Source organism: Anoplolepis gracilipes, chromosome 1 (assembly GCF_047496725.1).
Source record: "Anoplolepis gracilipes chromosome 1, ASM4749672v1, whole genome shotgun sequence".
Lineage (NCBI taxonomy): Eukaryota > Metazoa > Arthropoda > Insecta > Hymenoptera > Formicidae > Anoplolepis > Anoplolepis gracilipes.
In genome coordinates, this window is record NC_132970.1 from 589,671 (window position 1) to 610,257 (window position 20,587).

The window sequence follows — 20,587 nt, forward strand, 5'->3', positions numbered from 1 at the left end:
CGCGTGCGCGTCGTAACACGCAAAGAACAGGTTGAGGTTTATCGCCAATAACGGAGCGAGGCCAAAAGTGCACTTTCGAGTGGCGTCCGTGTTAGGTTGAAATTATGCTCTTTTGATGCTCGTTTGCGTTTCTCCTTTTCTTTCCTTTCCTTTTTTTTTTTTTTTCTCTCACTCCGATGTATAAACATACGAATGCGCAGAATTATACCGGCGCCGGTGGTTGGGAATGCAAAAACGGTTTCTTATATACAGAGGAAAATGTCGCATAATCACGAGTGGAATATTATCACGCGATGTTTCCCCCCCCCCTCCACCCCAACCCCTTCTCCTTTCCCAGCCCGCGACGCTGATGTTATTTTTCACGAACAAGGATTCTATTTACGTGCGCGCGATTTTTGTGATTTTCATGAAGCGCGCTTAATTGATTCGAAAATATTCGCGCAGTTTATGGGACGCGATAATGACCGCGGCGGTGGATATCGTTATGAAATATTGCCGCGGCTACAATTTAATATTTTATCGTACGAATGATTTGTTCCCGACAGTATCGATCCACCGCTTATCGCGCCGATGTCCTCTTTGTGCTCGTATTCATACAATAGTATATTAATATTCCTGCACTTGAACCTTTCTACTCAAGTTCCTCCCCTTCTCCCTTTGCCCTCCCCCCCCCCCCTCTTCCCGAACTTATATACGCGAACGTAATTTTTGCACGGCAGCGAAAAACTCGTGTCGATAATGATAACGAGTTTTCCTCGAAAACATTATTGATGGCATTTTTATAAATTTAATACGTCACTCTCTGTCTGTCTGTCTGTCTGTCTGTCTCTTTCTCTCTCTCTCTCTCTCTCTCTCTCTCTCTCTCTCTCTCTCTCTCTTCTTTCTCTCTCTTTCTCTTTCTCTGTGATTTCTTTAGCATATAGACGAGCTGCTGCGCGGAGTTTTATTACATTATGGTCGTGCAAACGCATTAATAGCGTATTGTAAGATTTGCGTTGCAAGTTTCATACGTTAAACTATGGGCTATTTTAATATAGAAAAATATTTTAAAAGGTTTCTTTTTCTCTGTCTCTCTCTCTCTCTCTACACAATACTTTATATATTTAACATATAATAATTTTATATATTTAGACAGTTAAATTAAAGATTGAACTTTTTTCACTTTTATCATGTTAAAATTGTCTCATATCTATTATGTCGTTTATTTTATCTTTTCTCTCAGTTTTTTCGCGTAGTTACACTATAATTTTATCACCACGTATTTACGTGACAGAATTACATTGACGTTTTACAGCTCGGAGTTGGAGTATGCGATTAGCTCACTGTTATAAATTCGAGATATGTCGCCAGACGATGGATAGACTTTGATACGTTTTTTTTCATATTAACCATGAAATGAATTACACTTTTATTAAAGTGTACTCAAGAATATCTAAAGAGAAAGAGAGATTAAATTTTACAACTTTTTTCTATTCTTGGACAGTTTTATGTTTTCAGTCGTTTGTAATTACCAAAAGAGATATTGATACACGCAAAGGGGACAACACACACACACACACACGTAATTCATATATTGCCATGCGGCTCTATAAGCGATTTCGTCTCTCCATTCCATTCGAGCCCAGTCCAGACTAATATTTTTTTCCACAAGCGCGGCCGCCCCCCATCCTTTACACAAGCACAGAAGCGTACACGCGACGAATGTTAAAAAGCCGTTTAAGCGTACCACACGAGACACGCGAGTTCCGATATACTCACCGTTCGCGAAAACGCTGACAAAAACGAGAACTGCAAAGCATGAAAATTTCTCGTTGCGATTCTTTTTAAGAGCTTTAAGTAAGTCAGATCGAATACGGTAAACGAGCAAAGGTCAGGAATAATAGAGTATTTCCATTAACATATCGACGTTAAAATCAATTCTTTGACAAAATTAATTCATTTGTACAGATTTCACACGATTATCAATTCTCGCTGATATATCAGTTTTACAACGTATTTTTAATTTGAAGAATTAGTTTAAACTAATAACATTAAATTGTCAATTTAAAAATATTTTTATTAAATTAATAGAAATATTCTTTTATTCCTCATATGATATCAGTAATATGAATATTAACATTAATTTTAACTATTTTTTCATTTTATTTAATTACAAAATTTTTTTATTTTTTATTAATCAACTTAAAATTAAATTATAATAATAAATTAATTTTAAATATAAAAAAATGAAATTGAAAATGATATAATGCATTACGAGACGGATGGGAAGGGAAGGGGCGATAAAAACATACTACATAATTTAGTTTTTGCGACGTATTCGTAGGAATTGCTTCTTCGCTGAATAGATACGTACAGGCGACATGAAAGACAACATTTGTTTTATTAATAAGATTCGTGAGCGTTTTTTGCTCGATAGAAAAATACACGCGACATACATGGAAAAATAAATCGCTCTGTTTTAACAATAAGCGTGATTACACTATGTTCTGTAGCGTACATCGCGCGGAATGTTATTTTTTCACATCAACGATCCGATATTCTTGCGGCAACGGAAAAAAAACGTGTTTGCGTTTATAATATAAAAATTGCAGAAAAATATCAGTGCACAAATAATGGTAAAATTATTCATGGATGTGTTCAGTGATATTCGCTATAAAATTGGTAACTGAAGTGAATTGTTACAGAAGGCTATATAGCATTTTGAAGCAATTAAAAAAGATAATTTTTTATTTAAAAAAAAGTGTGATTGTATCAGAAAATAAAAATGTAAAAGAACTAAAATGAGCTAATAAGAGTAAAAATGTGTACAGAGAAGGAAATTCTTATATTTGTGTGTGATTGTGATGAATAAATAATAATTCTTGTATTATTTATTCTTATTTATAATTTTACTACATCTTGTATAATTTTTATTTATAATTTTTTGTTTTGTATTCGCTTTTTCTCTCTCGTACAAATAATAAATGCAATGCAACCAAATAATATTTTTGTGATAACTCTCTTTCTTTCTATATCGAGAAAAAAATGACACCTGGTTAGCGATCTCAAGCGTGCAATAGTCGTGCGAATATGCATTTCCAGTATTCGCAAAAACTATCGCTTTCGCTCGCAGTATCGCCTTCGATATGAGATTTACTCACGACACGCTTGAACGAGACAGCATGTAAAATAGCGTATGAGTGTATGGAACACTTAAATTATGCGACCTGTCGGCAACAGTCTTTTAAATATTTGCTATGATAAATATTAAGTTCCTTTGAAAACAAGACAAAGTATTTTCACTTCCACAGCATGGCCGCTATTGTGCTCACGGAAGAAGAGAGAAACGCGTTTTATAGAAAATATTTCTACGAACGGCGAGAGAGAGAGAAAGAGAGAGAGAGAGAGAGAGGGAAGGAGAGAGAGTTGTGCCCGGTAACCAGAGGTAGAATTAATGTCGAGATTGTTCAAAACTCTGCGGTTTTACCGCCAAGTATTTTCTGCGGGATGTAATGCGCTGCGTGGGTGGGGGGGGGGGGGAGGGAGGGAGATGAAAGATCCCATTAGCGAAATCAAATTTTCCGCTACGATGCGATATGACGGTTTTCGGGAAATTTCACGCACGTGATTCACGTAATGAACTTTTCAGATTATGTCCGGGAGTCTGTTTTCAACGAAAATTTAATTCGGCCGTCACCATTTTTCGCCACGACTTTCCAATATTTAATGTCAATTATGACTTGACGCAAATATGAGCCATACATAAATTAAGATTTTATTTCAATAAGGTTTTACCCGGCAAGACAAATCTCCCTAGTCGAATTCGCAATTTAATATTTTCGAGAAAATTATTTCGCATAGATTTTGCACACCTCGCACACCTCGTTTCTATATCTTTTTCTCGTTCATCATTTAGATAACATTAATACAACGCGCTTTCCCCGGTGGAACTGAAAATCGACAACTGGATTGTTGAATAATATCGTACATCGATAATATTATGCACGATATTCGAGTAATAAGATAATAGGAAGGATAATATTAATAAAAAATTGATTGGAGAAATATTGAACTGCATTCGTATACACATACACGTAATTTTTTATTATTTTATTCCAACCACAGAGTGAAGCTGGGAATACATTTAATAATCCAATTAAAAATAAATATACAATGTTTATTGACAGCAAATAAAAATTGTTGATTTTTTTATTATGTGATAACCGACAAAACTCTCTCGTATAACACAAAGCAAATATCGTATTGTGAAATTTATATGGGCAAAAGTTTTATAATAATATTACACAGTTGTATAAATTTATAGCATGCCTTATGACAAATGAATATAACGCAAGATTATTTCTATCTCATAAGTTAAAAAATTTTATATGTTAACTTTTCTTTATTTATAGTTGAAAGATATTTATTGCATGTCTAGTCCCCTATTTCCGCCCGAAGAATCATGCAATGATAATTATAGATAATGAATACGAAGCCGCAATTGTGTCTTGTTAGCAAATCTGCTTATAAAGGGTTGTAACCGGATATAAGATAATCTGACCACTATATAGGCTTCTTTTCGCTTCACTTTTCGTTAGACACATTTTTCGTCAAACGTCTTTGTTCATGAGCATCGAATAAATGCAAGAACAATGTAAAGCTTTGATTTAAACAAATCATTTAAGCAATTGAACTTTGCATGATGATTGAACATTTAATCAAGGAAACGCTTATTACTGTAGCAAAAATGAGTTGTATAAGTATTTTGAAAAGTAAATGATAGCATCGTAGAAAACGCCTCGTTAAAATACTGTTCATTTTGAATATCATGCTTTTGTGTAATAAATCTTTTGGCACAAATATTAAAATGATTTCTTGCGCGAAACACACGGAGGAGCGTGAATTTATCACATAACTGGGTTCTGACGCGATCGATAACGACGCTTTTATTTGCATCTGAGATTAAGTTACCGAACTAATAGTTCACAGAAAAGCTGCTCTCGATCACGTTTTACCCTCCTCTTCAACAGCGCATGAACTTTCATCGCATGGATGCCTCATTCGATTCGTCCATTCCTCGATTCCGTAGAAGAAATCCCGTTCTGTTTGTCCTTTGTCATCTGCATAAAACGCCAGGAAAATGCAGTCCGATATTTGATCGCGAGAATGTGGATTTCCGCTTTTCCTCTTGCGATCGTATCATCTCTCTCTTATTATCTTCTCTTGCGATGTGACCTCTATTCATACATTTTTATATTTATATTCAGTCAAGTCGCTTCTAAATATAATAAATTGTGAGTAATTATAGTTTAAGAAAATTAATCTTGCAATTATTTAATAATTTTCTGTACAATATGATTGTTACTTATTTAGAAGAGTAGTTTATTTTAATCAATTCACTAGAATGTCTTAGAATTTATAAGTTTTAGAGAAAATTTTTCAGATAAAACTTGTTTGGCTCGACGGGAGAAAAAAATAGGCATATTAGTTTGACCTTTGTACATGCCAAGGTCACCTTGTTTTGTCTAAATGGAACTGTTCTGATTTTTTATATAAATCAATTCCCTTCGAAATATTCTATGCATAAAAGTATTGAGGCAAGATAATTGAAAAATGGATATTTTACGAGATATTTTATACTTTATATAAAATTATTCAAATTAAAGTATAAAATATCTCGTAAACTATTCAACTTTTGGCCATCATGCTCTCATAACTTTCTATGCAAAATTATGAGGAATTTATTTATATAAAAAAATCAGGGTAGTTTTATTAAAAAAAAAACAAGGTTGACTTTTATATGACTTTGACCCAAGATCAAAGTAATATGTCTATCTTTTTTTCCTTTTCGAGTCAAGCAACTTTTATCTGAAAAATTTTATTCCAAAATATATTATAGTTCTAAAAAAATTATAGTTGGATAGAATAAAAAGTGAATGATATCGCCAGCGATGAAATAATTCAGAAGGTATATTGGTTAAGTGACCAAACTGGCACAATTAAGCTTATATTCATTAATTCGAGCAATAATTATTACATAGTTATTACACCTATTACACCTTACAAGCACACGTGAGAAAACCGACTTGCTCATCGTCTGAAGAGACTTGATAAGGACCTAAACCAAAGGTCGAAACGTCGTCGTCGTTATCATGAGAAGCTTGTTTTAACATCGAATAAATGAATATAATATAATAAGCTTAATTGTGCCAGTTTGGTCACTTAATCAATATACCTTCTGAAAATTATAGCTGCTAGTTTATTGTAAAACTTACAAATTTTAAGATATTCCAGTTGATTGATTAAAATGAACCACCCTGTATAAGATAATTTGATATAATATGGCGAAAAATTTATCCACGATCAATAATCTGTCATCACGTGATCGTATATTTTTGGCACTAATCACGCATTACGTCATTGTCAACGTGCATTTGCACGGATACGGTAATATTTACGATGTCAGCGAATGCGAAATCGGACGGAACTATGTATTCCGATACATAGTCTTAGAGACCCAATTACACGTGTGACGATCAACACGGCCGCTGTAACTGCGCGATTACGGGGTAGAATATGGTACCTGGTGCTGTGGGCCAAGATAGCGGACGTTCGTGAATCTATCGACAGTCGAGGTCAGGCACGATGAATATCGGCATCCAATAATGGACCGGCGTCGCTGTTTGCGGCCCAAAGTGACGAAAGAAATTCTCGTGTATGTATGTATGTATGTATATACGTGAAGCGTGACTCGTCTGAGATCGAATTCCCGATCGAACGCCGACACTTCGCGCCGATATAATGAGAAAATTGCCATTAATCGAACAAACTGAGAGAGAGAGAGAGAGAGAGAGAGAGAGCGCTCCCTTTATCTTCCTTCCTCCTCGTGATAATATGCGGACGATATTAACGAGTTTGTTCTCCACTCTTACACAGCTCTTCGATAGGGCACGCGGTTTTTCCTTTGACAACGTCGAGTAACGTTCCTCGATATTACGTACCACGTGCTATCACATGAAGTTTTGCGTAATTTTGCGAACCATGTCAGCACGCGAGGTGTGCTTTATCGCGAGTCACGCGCAATTAACGTATAATTCACGATGCAGTTTTCCAATTTTACTCGCGAGAAAGTTGCACGGTAGTGCAAACTCGCGTGAAAATGCTACTCAAAACCCGCACAATTTGCATCGTAATTTGACAGTCGCGTTGGAACATTCGCCTCATCCGACTGACTAAATTGCTCGGTTACTGAATCCCAATGACTTGTTATTAAATTGTCGTTGTAATCACTCTACCTTGTAATATTCGTTTTGAAAAAAAGATACCGATAAAAATGAAAGAAGATAATCCACAAAAATTAAGAAAAAGGCAAGTTACTCAGAAGAAATCGTTAAATATGTTTCATTTATTTATTATTTTTCATTGTGTATACGTTAAATATATATAAAAAAATAGGTTCCTAAACAAAAAATCTCTTTTATTTAACGATCGTCAGACACTATTCTATTCGCGTAAGATTTTCATAGAATTCTACGCGACTTACTACTTTATTATTGTCGCGGTAGCATGCATATTCTTAGGCAATACTTTAGGGAATGCAGAATGTGCGAAGTCGCGCGTGCATCGATAAATCGGGCTAGGAAAACTATCGGGAGAATTTAATGAGCCGTGCCGACTTTACTGGCCCGCGCGCGGCTTTATTACCACTCCGTAATTTAACATGCATCGATTTCTTGTCGTTGCGAGAAACCAAGCGCGATAATTCATTAAACTTGGCCGCTTCTTGGTAACAAGGGTGTATCCATCCAATCCATTATCATTGTCTTTTTCTTTTATTTGCCTTCAATTAATGCGATACGTTATGGTCGCGTCTTTTATAGTCACTTACTCGTATTATTTACTTTTCTGCGACAAAGAGAGATTTCTCGCGATATTCTATTTAAAATATTATTATATATATATATATATATATTTTCATATATTATATTAAATATTATATTATTATTATTGAAAAAAATATAGTCATTTTTTCGGAAAAGATTATAATATTATGTTACTTTTTGCCAAGTTTAATTTTTAAAGTTAATCTCATACGATTGTATAATACTGCGTAGTTAGTCTCGTACAAATATTGTGTAAGAGATAACTATGCTATGAGATTAAATTTAAAAATTAAACTTGGCAAAAAGTAACATAATATTATAATCTTTTCCAAAAAATGACTCTTTCCTTTACGCGATATAAACTAAAACATTTGCAGATAATCTTGTACACTACATTTTTCATTGAAAAGCTTACAGTCTTACTTTTTATACATCCTATTGTTTTAAAAATGTCAGTGACATATCGCACGACATGACTTCACGAATTCATGGGATCTACAACATTGTTTCAGTTGACACTCAATTAAACAAAAAGTCCATTGATTATCGCGGCGCGAATCTGAGTGGAACTTTACGTATCCAGCTTATGAGGGGTTCTCAGCGAGCTTAGCGTTCGTTCTATGATGAAGTGGGTGACCGAGAAACTTTCTCTCTATACATGGAAGAGGCCCACAGTCCCGTGTCCAAGTACGGCCGCATCGCGAGACCTCGGAATAAATTGACCGACGTCGCCAATGGTGGTTGTTTATTTTCGAAATTAAATTGAATTGGCCCATAACTTGCCGGTCTATTAGCCCTGGGGACCGGGCTAGTTTGCTCGTAAATCTCTGGAGTATCGGACCGGTGGCATACATACGCATACAGACCACTAACGCGTATACGTGCGTATAGTATTTATGTGTGTGCGTGTGTGTGTGTGTCGTCGGTAGGATGGCGGGCGGGGGAGGCGCGGGTATTCGATTCGCTGCCGACAATGCGTCCGGAAGCTCCCAGGAAATACATGGGCGTGGTGCCGAGATAAATGTACTCTCGCATTTGCATACTTCTCGCCCGCACGGTTCCCATATCCTCCCGGACGGCGTTCGATCCTCCGTTCAGATCCTATCTACTGTTGTCCGCCTTCTTCTGCCTCCTTAGCGTCTCTTCTCTTCTTCCCCCGCTTCTTTTTCACATTTATCTAGCGTAGTCGCTCATACGATATCGAAATATCGAATAGACGCAGCCGAAAGTGAGAACGGCAACGTTCACGGACAAATGGGCGATGTCCAGAGCATTATATTTACGACGTTTGGCCAAAATTATTTATAGGGATCCAGTTCATTACGGACGTCGATAAAAATCGATCGCACGAAAGAAGAAGCGCGCGGAAATAGATTTCATAGACATCGTAGGACAATGTTTCGAATGATTGAAATAGTTCGATGGACAATCTGATTACCGCAGGTAGAGAGATACCTTTTTTGCGAGACAAATGCGCGCGAACCAACGGCAAACCAGCACGGTATTCCCGTGGGATAAACTCCTTTCGGGACGCTGGCGGTAGCGTGGATTTATTCATCCTGCTCCACTACTCGCTTGATTATCGGAACAAATCGAGTAATTTCCGTCGTCCCCGTGTAGATGTATTTGCCGAGAATATTCGTACGTCAAATAATTTATCAAAACTCTAAATAAATGCCTACATCTATTTATCTTGTGTGTCTAGCTATTCAAGTGACACTTGGCAATATGTAGTGCGTTTCGAAACTTTACGTACTTAAGCTCGACAAATGAATCATCACGAACAAATATTTGGAACATTTGCAACTCAATGGCCAATTAAATTAGATTCTCACAATACGTATATTTTGGCTAAAGTTTTCTTTCACGCTTTATTCCGTTTTTATAATAAGCAACAAAGATAGAATGCTTTCAACGCGTGAACGTTTAAAAGGAACGCAGCCTTCATCGTGATATATGTAAAAGCATATGTATTTATTAAATTTTTTCATTTGTATACTTCTGGTAATATGCCATAAAATGCATTATCGTTCTTACAATATCAAATTTTTCTTAAAACTGTTTTATATCAAAACAGATCAATCATATCAACTTGTATAAATATTTGGTTTTAAATATTAAGATTACTTTACACACATTCCGCGAAAAGAAGACGTTTAGATAAAATTTTTTAAAATTTTCTTCTTATTGATACAGATGCAGATACTTGAAAAGATTGAAAAGATAAACCGAGTACAACAATTATTTTCAGTTGCAAGGTTTATAAAATCAAGTAGTATTTCTTATAAAGTAATCTAATCTAATTAATTGAGATTAGATAAATAAATGGCAAAATAACTGACTTGCAATTATTAAGACTAATTCTCATTTTATCATTATCAGATTAATCTTTGCAATGAAGACGTGTTTCACGCTTTGCAAATAAATCATAAATTTAATAAGGAAATGTATTACATGAATTTCTTTTCTAAAATTAGGAAAGTATAAAGAATTGAGAATTTGATTATATAATAATAGTCGCTATTGCTAGTGATGCTTTGCCAACTACACTAAAAGGTCAATTTTCAACTAGTTGCAACTGCCTTAAAAATTATCGGAATAAGATTAATTTCAAAGCTTGAAGTTTCTAGTTTTAGAATCTTTAAATGAATTTCAATTTTTTCTATTCGTTACAAAATTACATTGTAAAAAAGCGACATCGATTGAACAAATGTTTCAGAAGCTTGTCCAAGAATACCGAATTAAAAAAAATCCTAGCACGATTTCATTAATTGAGTGTTAAAGAGCAGATTTGTTGCTTTAATTTCTTTTTTTAACAAGTGTTCTATGATTTTTTTTTTCACCGAGATATTCATTATTAAAGCAAAATCAATGAAAAAATGATTGTATACAATAATCATTAATTTAAGTTTTTGTAATGTCTAGAAAAAAACTTAACACTTCCGTCTTTTGTACGAGTAACTGGAATGCTTTTTATGTACTTGTAAATGTTGCAGAGTTCACGAAAATTTTAACGGATTTTCATTAACTTTCATTGATTCAAATAAAAAAAGATAAAAGTGCAATTTTTACTTGATTTTTAAGTAACAATTATACTGTAAAAATAAATAATGATGGAAAAAACAATAGGAGTATTTTAAAGTGCTAACTTTTCTCTTTAAATTGCTTCTTAAATGATTATTGTACGATCATTTTTTCACTAGTTATAAGCGTTCAAAGTCAATAGCTCGATTTTGCTTTAATAATGAATATCTCGGCGAAAAAGAATCATAGAACATTCGTTAAAAAAAAAAAAAAATAAAACTCAAACTCTGCTCTTTAACACCCAATTAATAAAATCGTGTTAGGATTTTTTTTTAATTCGCTATTCTTCGACAAACTTTTGAAAAATTTGTTCAATCGACGGACGTCGCTTTCTTACAATATAATTTTGTAACGAATAGAAAAAAATTGATTCTAAAACTAGAAACTTCAAGTTTTGAAACGCTTTTTTATTGATCTTATTCCGATAATTTTTTAGAAAGTTGCAACTACTTGAAAATTGGCCTTTTTTTATATGGAAGAAAATGGCCCTTTAATTGTTTTGCATAGTGTTATTTACGATCAATATTAGCCAATCGTTGAGAGCGGAATAGCAGTTTCTAATTTATCTCAAGAAGACACTATAACAAAGGGAAGTAACAAACGACTGTTTACGGAAATCACTTTCTTCGAAATCGTTACAGTGGCAACGTTCGCTACCCCGATGGAAGACTATCAAGAAACTCGGAGGAGGCACAACGCTTTGCTCGAACTCCTAACTGCAGTTCGATTAAAGTGTTCCAGCACTTTTCGTACCTCGTTTCGACTTGCGCTTGTCACTCCTTACCTCGATTCTGTCTAATCCCTTTGGCGTTCCTCCTTATGTTTTTCTGCCTTGCTCATCTTCTCTCTCTTTCGCTATTTCCTCTTTCTCTCTCTCTCTCTCTCTCTCTCTCTCTTTATCTTTCATTGCGGTATACATACATATACCCTACCTGTTCTTTCCAATATCGCAACTACCCAGTGAGTTCAACACCGACGATTGTTAAACTCGCTCCAACCGGCCCTCGAAAAGTTTCACGCTAGGGCGATAGTATACGGTGTCGCATTCTTTGGTCTTAACGATCAAACTTATCCCAGGCGACGCTTCGACAACTATGCGAGAGAAACGACGACGAAGAGAGAGTTTACATTGGCGATTGCCGGGTTCTCGAACTGTTGTAACAGCGTTGTTCGTTTCAAGTGATCGACGAAAATGTTTCTAGCTGTTAAAAATAGAGATAATTAGTTACACGGATATCTATTTATGATATTATTATTCATTTATAATATTTATTTATATATATATATACCTATTTTTACATTAATTGTTTAATTTTTTCGTAAATTATTTTTTTATATCGATTGATTATATTTGATTTATTTACTGCAACTAATGTTTACATCAATTGCAAAGTAAAATTCCTCGGGAGAAGAATTTCATTAAAAATAATATTTCTAAAATATAAAAATATAATTTTTAGTACAATTTTTTACTTCATATTCACTATTTATTTCGTATTTATTTTGCATATATATATATTTTATAAAAAATATATGTATATATACATATATATATATATATATCTTATAAAAAATATATGTATACATATATATATATATATATATATATATATTTGACAAAATACAAGAGCTTTATTCAAATACACTTTTAAAATTAATATCAAAATATTGATATCAAGCTGTTTACGATAGCTGTTTATAATTTTCTATTTAATGATTATTTGTTCAGATAATAATTTAGGGATTCTCTTTTGAAATAAACAAAGTAACATTATTCATTTATTGCGCAACTGTAATGTGTTACACTTTAGAAAAAAATGTCATTGTAAAGCATTACGTAAAGAAGCGTACGCGCCGTGTGTTGTATAACAGGTCTATTAGAAGTTAAGCTATCATATCCGTTGTAGTAACAATTGTAAAAGGTGAAATCAGCACTACTTTAAACACTATTACAGTTAAACCTAATCTAACCATTTAACTTTGCAAATACAGAGATATGATAATATTTTGTCACATCATGTGCTTACGTCAACAGTTTAATAAGCAGATTTTTAAGTTTATAAGTGCTAAAAAGTGTAACGCATTAAGATGTAAATTTAAAAACAAAATAAAACTTTGTCACGCGTTCATTAATTATAAATTACTTATTTAAACAATAGTTTAAGTTTCGCTTCTTAAAGCACAAATTTTAATGAATGAAGAGTAAATTTGATATAAATTAGATGCCACGCGTTTTGATATAAAGGAAATTTTTATTTCTATTTATTTTTATTTTATTTATTTAATTATACTGTTAGCATATATTTCCTTTAACTACACAAACTTCTCTGCAATTCTAGAATTTTATTGAACAATGTTGCATAATAGTGCCAAGTAGTAAATGACTCTTCAATTCTCGCATTTTTTATCACACTTATCTCATTCAAAATATTACACAACTGCAATTACGTAAAGTTTTTCTCTATTACATGAATACTACATACAAGTATATATTTTTTAGTTTTAACAGAAAAATGTTATTTTTTAACAATCTGAACAGTGTGTATATATATATATATATATATAGAAAGAGAGAGAGAAAGAGAGAGAGAGAGAGAGAGAGAGAAAGAGAGAGAGAGAGGGGAGGGGGCAATATTATTACGAATAAAGTTGTAAGACTGTTAATTATGATACTTTATTTCTCTATTTCATGTACATGCGTAATACTTTTTTTATGTTAAGGAAATATTTTTTATAAAAGGAAATTTAGCAGTACGCGAACTTGGCATTGGTAAACTTCGTGATAAACGCCGTTGCTAGCTTACAAAAATATACGGAAATGACAAGTTATTCTCTGGTGACTACGCGGAGCGCTTCTTTATTTGAAAGGCAGATCCGGACTTGTACACGAAAGAATAATTTCATCAATGTGTATCAAAACGCAATTCCGCACCTACTTTTAATATGTAGTATACCTAGTATATGTAGTATACCCTTTAATATGTATACCTAGTTTTAATATGTATGCCGTATGTGTATACATACATTAGCAGACATAAGTTTTAATCCGGTTCTTATATAAACGCTGTCTCATTTCCGCGATATTCACGCATATGTTTATTTTAAAAAATTCTCGAACTGTACATAACAATTTTTAATCGATTCATTTTACAATCATATCTGATAAAAATTACAGTGTTCAGTGTGTTATATTATTTAAAATTTTTCGATCTAATAAAATCAATTGATAAAATTCAAATACTTCTTTTATACTGTTGTGATCTAAAAATTTTCTAAATTTTATTTATCTACATCATTAATTATTTAAATCACACTGCATGATTTTATAAAATAATATTGACAATCTCAATATTTGTAACTTACAATTTTTCATACTTACGTTGTGTGTACTCTGACGCACAACTGTATTTAAAATTTTTTTGCATTTATACATTATAGTCACTTAAATATGGATGTATACATTATTTGTGAAAAACAAACAATTATAAGAAATGTTTCAAACAATCAAAATCTCTTAACTGTAATAACATATCAGCTAATATTTTGCATACTTTCTCTCCGCCATACTTCTTTCTGCATTGTATTATTTCCATAATTTTTTTTGTACCAAATTCTTCTTCGCCATATCCCATTAATACCGCCAAAAAGTAGGACGCGATAACAAAACCATGGAGGGCACCTCTTTTGTAATCGTCCAGCAAAGCATCATACGAATACTTTTCGATGTTTTGTATGCCAGCGTCCAGCAAATATTTCTTCAGTGTATCGTGATAGGCCCGCATGATCTCGAAAAACTTATCCTTTCTTAATTCATTCGAGCAAGCGAGACAGAGAAACGTGGAAAGATCGACGACAGGAGTCGAATACCTTAAAACCGCAAAGTCGATCAATATCGCTCGTAGCTGTCCATCGTCTTCCTTCTTGAAAAGAGTATTGCCTAATGTAAAATCACCATGACACAGCGTTGACAAAGGTTCTGTTGGTGTCACCGTTTTTATCATTACACTATTGAATGCATTCGAAAGTACAGCTTCCATTTTATCGCAAAAAATCGCATCATGACCTTGATTGCGAAGATATTCCACTGCCCGGTTCGAGATAATATTGACAGTGCACCTTTGAATGTCGTCCGACTCGTTATACCTAATTTCTTGAAGCTGCTCCACAATGTCGAAAAACTTTTTACGCTGCTGCTCCTTCATGACGTAACCTTTGGCATGGAATCGTCCCATCTCACGCATTGCCGCTAATATGTATTCCAGAGGAGCGTCGTATGCGTACGGACAAGGACAGTATCCTCGCTTGCTGACATTTTCTAACGCAATCACCGAATCGGTAGGCGGTCGTTCCTCGGTGTAGAAGCATTTCGCAAAGTTCTCATTGGATCTGGCGTAAATCCGATAGAATAAAATCTCGTTGTGGAACTGAGAATCAATGTGTAACAATTGTCTGCATATTTGATTTGACGTGGGTCTCTTTAGTATCATGAATAGTTCTTCTCTTTGTCCTCCCTTTGTTTTGTTTTTAAATTTCACGCATACATAATACATGGTAGACATAACAATATCGACGGATTCAGAGAGCTCGTATTGAGCTTCCTCGACATTTGATCCAAGATTTTCAATAACTTTCGACATCACTTCTTCGAGCCACCTTTGAAAATCTTCGACGAGAGACATTTTATCTCACGCACTTTACAATGTGTACACTATAATCGTTGTTCAACTGTGGCTGCAAATGCGACACTAACCAGAGCAGGCTTGTTGTCTTGAATTTATAACTTAGCATTTTACCACTCTGTTTTAACGTTTCTCAAGCATAATGTGACTTTAGCTAATGCCATCTTGTGTGATAAAGATGCACGATGTAGAGAAAAAAGAGTGCAACATTTACGATGTTGCATTACCAACTAGGTCGTCTGTCAACACGACAACCAATTGTACGCGAAATACTGCTTGTTATTGACCATGTATTGACCAGGCAATAACCGGAATTGATCGACTATCAAAATATTACACAAAACGGAAAAAGTCAATTACAACGTAGATAATCTGTTCGAGAAAGTACGTTTAATTTTCAGTTATAATATTTCGACTTCTCGAACGTTCTCGCAAACAAAACGTTATATTCGAAGATAAAGATCACTCTTTATACGGTTTTATCAATCTTCACATGAGACAGTTAAAATCGAGACAATTAACTCGGTATCTAGCCGTGATTCGCTGTCAAAATTGAACCATCGAGGCGTATTTGTTATGGGTCACTTTTCAGGCTATTGAGAATTCCTAGAGGAGGAGAAATCGCTGCCGACCAAGACTTCGCAAGAGTTTTTAAAATTAGTCTTTGCCTCGAATAGAACACTTGGTAGTGGTTTCCTTATCGCGATTAAAGAGAACCGAGAAGCTCACGTTGAATTAAAATAAACTGTTCTCTTTCACGTTGAATTAAAATAAACTGATTTAAATTGAAACGCTTTATATTTTATATTATTGATATTTCTCTCATGGCGAATCATGGTAAATAACGGTTAATTTATAAGCCATATAAATCAAAAGCATAGTTACAAAATCGTACTAGTGATTATACGGCAGTTGGTAAAATGAACGCGTTGCTCCATATTTTGCTTAATCGATTAGAAATATTATTTTTTATTTTAGAAACAAAATACAATATATGGTCTCTCGAGAATTCAGAATAATTTTATCTTTCTTTTGCGACAAGTAATCAACCGAGATTAGTACGCGATTATTCTATACAAAATTAGTAATTAAATTATGTATATGTGTTGAATATTTTCCTCATCAACATATAATTTGCGAAAAATGAGACAATGAATATATAATTGTATTATAATGCAATTAAACTGTGTTATAAGAGAATTATATTTATAATAACTTAATTATATAATATAATTAATTTAATTTTTTTTGGGTTATAAATAACGAAAATAATAATTAAGTATGTGTTATAAATAATAAAATAATATTGAAAAGTTCAGTTGACATATGCATACACACACGCGCCTACATACAAACACACAATAAACTACAGTTATCGTCGCAGAATTCGCTGAATTATTCTATTAAGAATCAATATTTAACGTCGTAGGATATATTTAATATTCTGATATGGTTTAGACAAGCATTTTTACTCCTATTTAGAATAAATTTTATCGTAATATTATGTGTAATTACTAGAATGAATTTTACAACAAATTATATAAAATATATTCAAGTACTAATACACAGTTAAATTATTTAATTACAAAAAGCATTACTTCTCCTGTTTCAATAAATCATATTTTGTGTAGTATGTATGTTAATTTGCTTTTCTCTATTTTTGAATGAACCTAGAAAAGTCGTGGAGTACTTGAAAATGAAAGAATCTTTTTTTATGCGTTCTTTATACCGAGGTATTAAGCGAGTTCATCTCCGTAGTCGCTCTTCCGTTTTTGGCGTTCGTATAGGTGTAAAAAGAAACCGGGTCACGAAAGATGCTTTCGCGAACAATACCATCAGACACGGTCATTCGAAGAAAACGGAAGAAAGTGGATGAAATATCGAATCGTGCGAAGAGTAACGAATGATCGAGGAAACTGAGTGACTCAATCTAAAAAAAGGACTAGAAGATAGTTTCCTTGACTTGTAACTTGAGATTAAATGTAATGAAAACATGAGAACCGTTGTATGTAACGTCTAAAAAAATAGTGACGGAAAATTTTAAAGATTTATTCGCTTATATATCATTCAAGAATTTTGAAATATTTATTTTTAATTTCTGTCAGTATATTTCCTTTAACTTATTATATTAAAAAATTTGATATTTTTTATTTATTATTTTCTATTTATATAATTTATGTGTTTGTTATGCAATAATAATATTATATTAACAATAGAATTGTAATAATTAAAAATATGTTAATCAATATTCGCAATATTATTGCAAATAACAGCTGTAAAGTGATAAGTAATATTTACTCTGTAACACCTGTTATTATTATTGTGCAAATATGAAGCTGCCTGTAATAATTATACTCTTTCTGTGTTTGTGTCATGTAAACACTAAATAATTCTTGACACCTAATTGATCAGCTAAAGATTTTACCGTATATATTTTATAATTATTAATCAATATGAATGTAAATATATTTTTTATTTTCGGATAATCTTGCGAATTATAAAATATGATTGCAAGTAATCAAGGTCTTCTAAATATAGCAATATCTTGAATATTTTTCCGCTGAATTATTTGTACAATCTGGTTAGATCTAGTTAAGTTATTACTTTCTATTTTTAGTATAAGTATGAAGTGACTCAACAATATCGACAAAAAGATGGATGCGATGACGAAATCAACCAGAGCGCCTCTCGTCCAACAAAACGTAAGAATACTTCTTAATGTCTCGAAAGCCACACATTTGCGTTTAACAATTACTCTTTCAGGGCATCGTGGTAGACATGCTCACTCAACAAAATTATCCTTACTTACTTTATTCGAGCAACATAGACAGATAAATGGGAAGATCGGATATCGCGTATCGCAAAAGCGCAAAGTCGATCAGCATCGTTTGCAGTAGACCGTCATCTTTCATCTAGAAGTATTATTCAATGCAAAATTACCGTGTTAACAGCTATACTGTTTTCACTGTCACTTGCCAAACACATTTGAAGCTTTCGTTTTATTGCAAAAGATAGTATTATAACCTTGACACGTGCCACGAAATTAATAAACATTTCACGTGTAATATATATTGTCTATCGTGTTTTAGTATCTTGAAGCCGCTCCACACAATATCAAAAAATTATTTCCGTTGTTATTCCTTCATGACACATTCTTTGCCATGAAATTGTGCTCATCATCGTTAATCAACGTGTATTGTAGAGGAGCGTCGTACAAAGATAGTATCCTCGTTTGCTGACATTCTCCACAGCAATTATCGAATCGATAAGCGGCCGTTCGTCGATATAGAAACAAGTGCTCGGAAAGTTCTTATCTGGCCTAACGTATATCTAATAGAATAGGATCTCGGAATTGAAGATCGATGCGAACTATCTGCAGACTTGTGTAGGTTTCTTCAGTACCAAAGAAAGTTCCTTGCTCTGTCTTCCTTCGTCTTCTCTTTAAATTTCAGGCTTACTTAATAAAAGAATATAAGAACGTCGATAGATTCGGGTATAATTCTTATCGAGCTTCGTCGATGTTCAGAGAGACCCAGATTATCTTTGATATCACTTCTTTGAATTATTTGTGAAAATTCGCGTCACAGGATATTTTATTCACTCTACAACGTACAATTCGTTTTCGCGAATTTGAACTCGCATGTATCACTCCATCGAGACAAAATTGTTCTGACTCGTTAGTCGTAACTTAAGTAGCTAGTTACTACACTGCTGACGTCAATAACAACATTTCAGATATCGCTCAAATTATTTTATTTTATGCAATAAGTAAAAAAAAAATTGGCTTTTAATGATACTCATTAAAAGTATTACTAAATGAGTATCATTAAAAGCCAATTTTTTTTTACTTATTGCATAAAATAAAATAATTTGAGCGATATGTCCGAAATATTGTTATTGACGATATACAACTATGTATATTTATACGTAATAACTCAAGAAGCATTACTTGTTATTGGCTCGTAATTATATCTAAGAAAATTAATAGCTGCAGTTGAGCGCAGTTCACAATATTGAGTACGACAGAGTTGTTGATATGTAGGCGTAAAATCATATCAATAATTTTAATGCAGTTGATGAAACTGTCGATTGATGAAGAAACATTATTTAGCAGAGATTAACTAACATTAAAAGAACAAATAAAAGAAAAACATTATTCTCTCTCTCTCTCTCTCTCTCTCTCTCTCTCTCTCTCTCTCTCTCTCTCTCTCTCTCTCTCTCTTATTAAGAAAAAAAATATGATATTTGAAATATTAAATAATTAAATGTTGAGGAGAGAGTTTCAAAAACAAAAAGAGATATAAGAATAAATATTTCGACTTTATACAACATTAGCGGACCCGATCAACCAAGAGACTGATAAGCAAGCTGATAAGATTAAGATTCCGATGACGAATAAAACAAGACACTATACAATATAACACGAAAAGTAATATAATAGGGCTCCAAGTAAAGGTCTACTATAAAAAACTTAATGTGCCTCTAGGTGGAAACTTTATGGTAGTGGAAGTCTATTTTAAGATATTTAAAACTGTACAATGTACAGAGTTGCATCTGATGAGGCTCAAGATTCTTTGAATAAATTGACTATTTATTTTTTAATTTTTATATTATATTGATTTTGTTATGATAGATTTAGCATTTCTCAAATGTTTCATTTTTAAGTGTTTCTTTAGTTTTCTTTAGTAAAAGAAATTATAAAACTAAACTATAATATAAATAATTAAATAATTGCAACAAAATTGACACTAATTGAATTAATATTAAAAATGACTTATTTCGATAATTTAAGATGAATTTTGACTTTCTCATGAGCTTAGGCCAATAAAACGGGTATTTTTGTTTTCAGCCACTCAAAACCTCTAAAAAACCTACATGAAAATATATGTAACTTATGTTACACTTTCTGGACAAAAATTAGCATATTTTACCTACCCTCCTTTATACCAGTAACATTTGTTT

The 20,587-nt window shown here is 33.1% G+C and overlaps 3 protein-coding genes across 6 annotated transcripts in view; 1 reads left to right on the forward strand and 2 right to left on the reverse strand.

The window, feature by feature from the left end:
- The window catches only part of LOC140672971 (neurotrimin), a 380,463-nt gene that overhangs the window by 178,572 nt on the left and 181,304 nt on the right, over positions 1 to 20,587 (forward strand). The window lies entirely within an intron of this gene.
- The window catches only part of LOC140673003 (uncharacterized), a 309,159-nt gene that overhangs the window by 70,874 nt on the left and 217,698 nt on the right, over positions 1 to 20,587 (reverse strand). The gene's annotated exons all lie outside the window — the stretch shown is intronic.
- LOC140672965 (uncharacterized) lies at positions 13,596 to 16,801 on the reverse strand. The gene has a single exon (XM_072905462.1). The coding sequence runs from the start codon at positions 15,623 to 15,625 to the stop codon at positions 14,429 to 14,431; it is 1,197 nt and encodes a 398-aa protein (XP_072761563.1). The 5' UTR covers positions 15,626 to 16,801; the 3' UTR covers positions 13,596 to 14,428.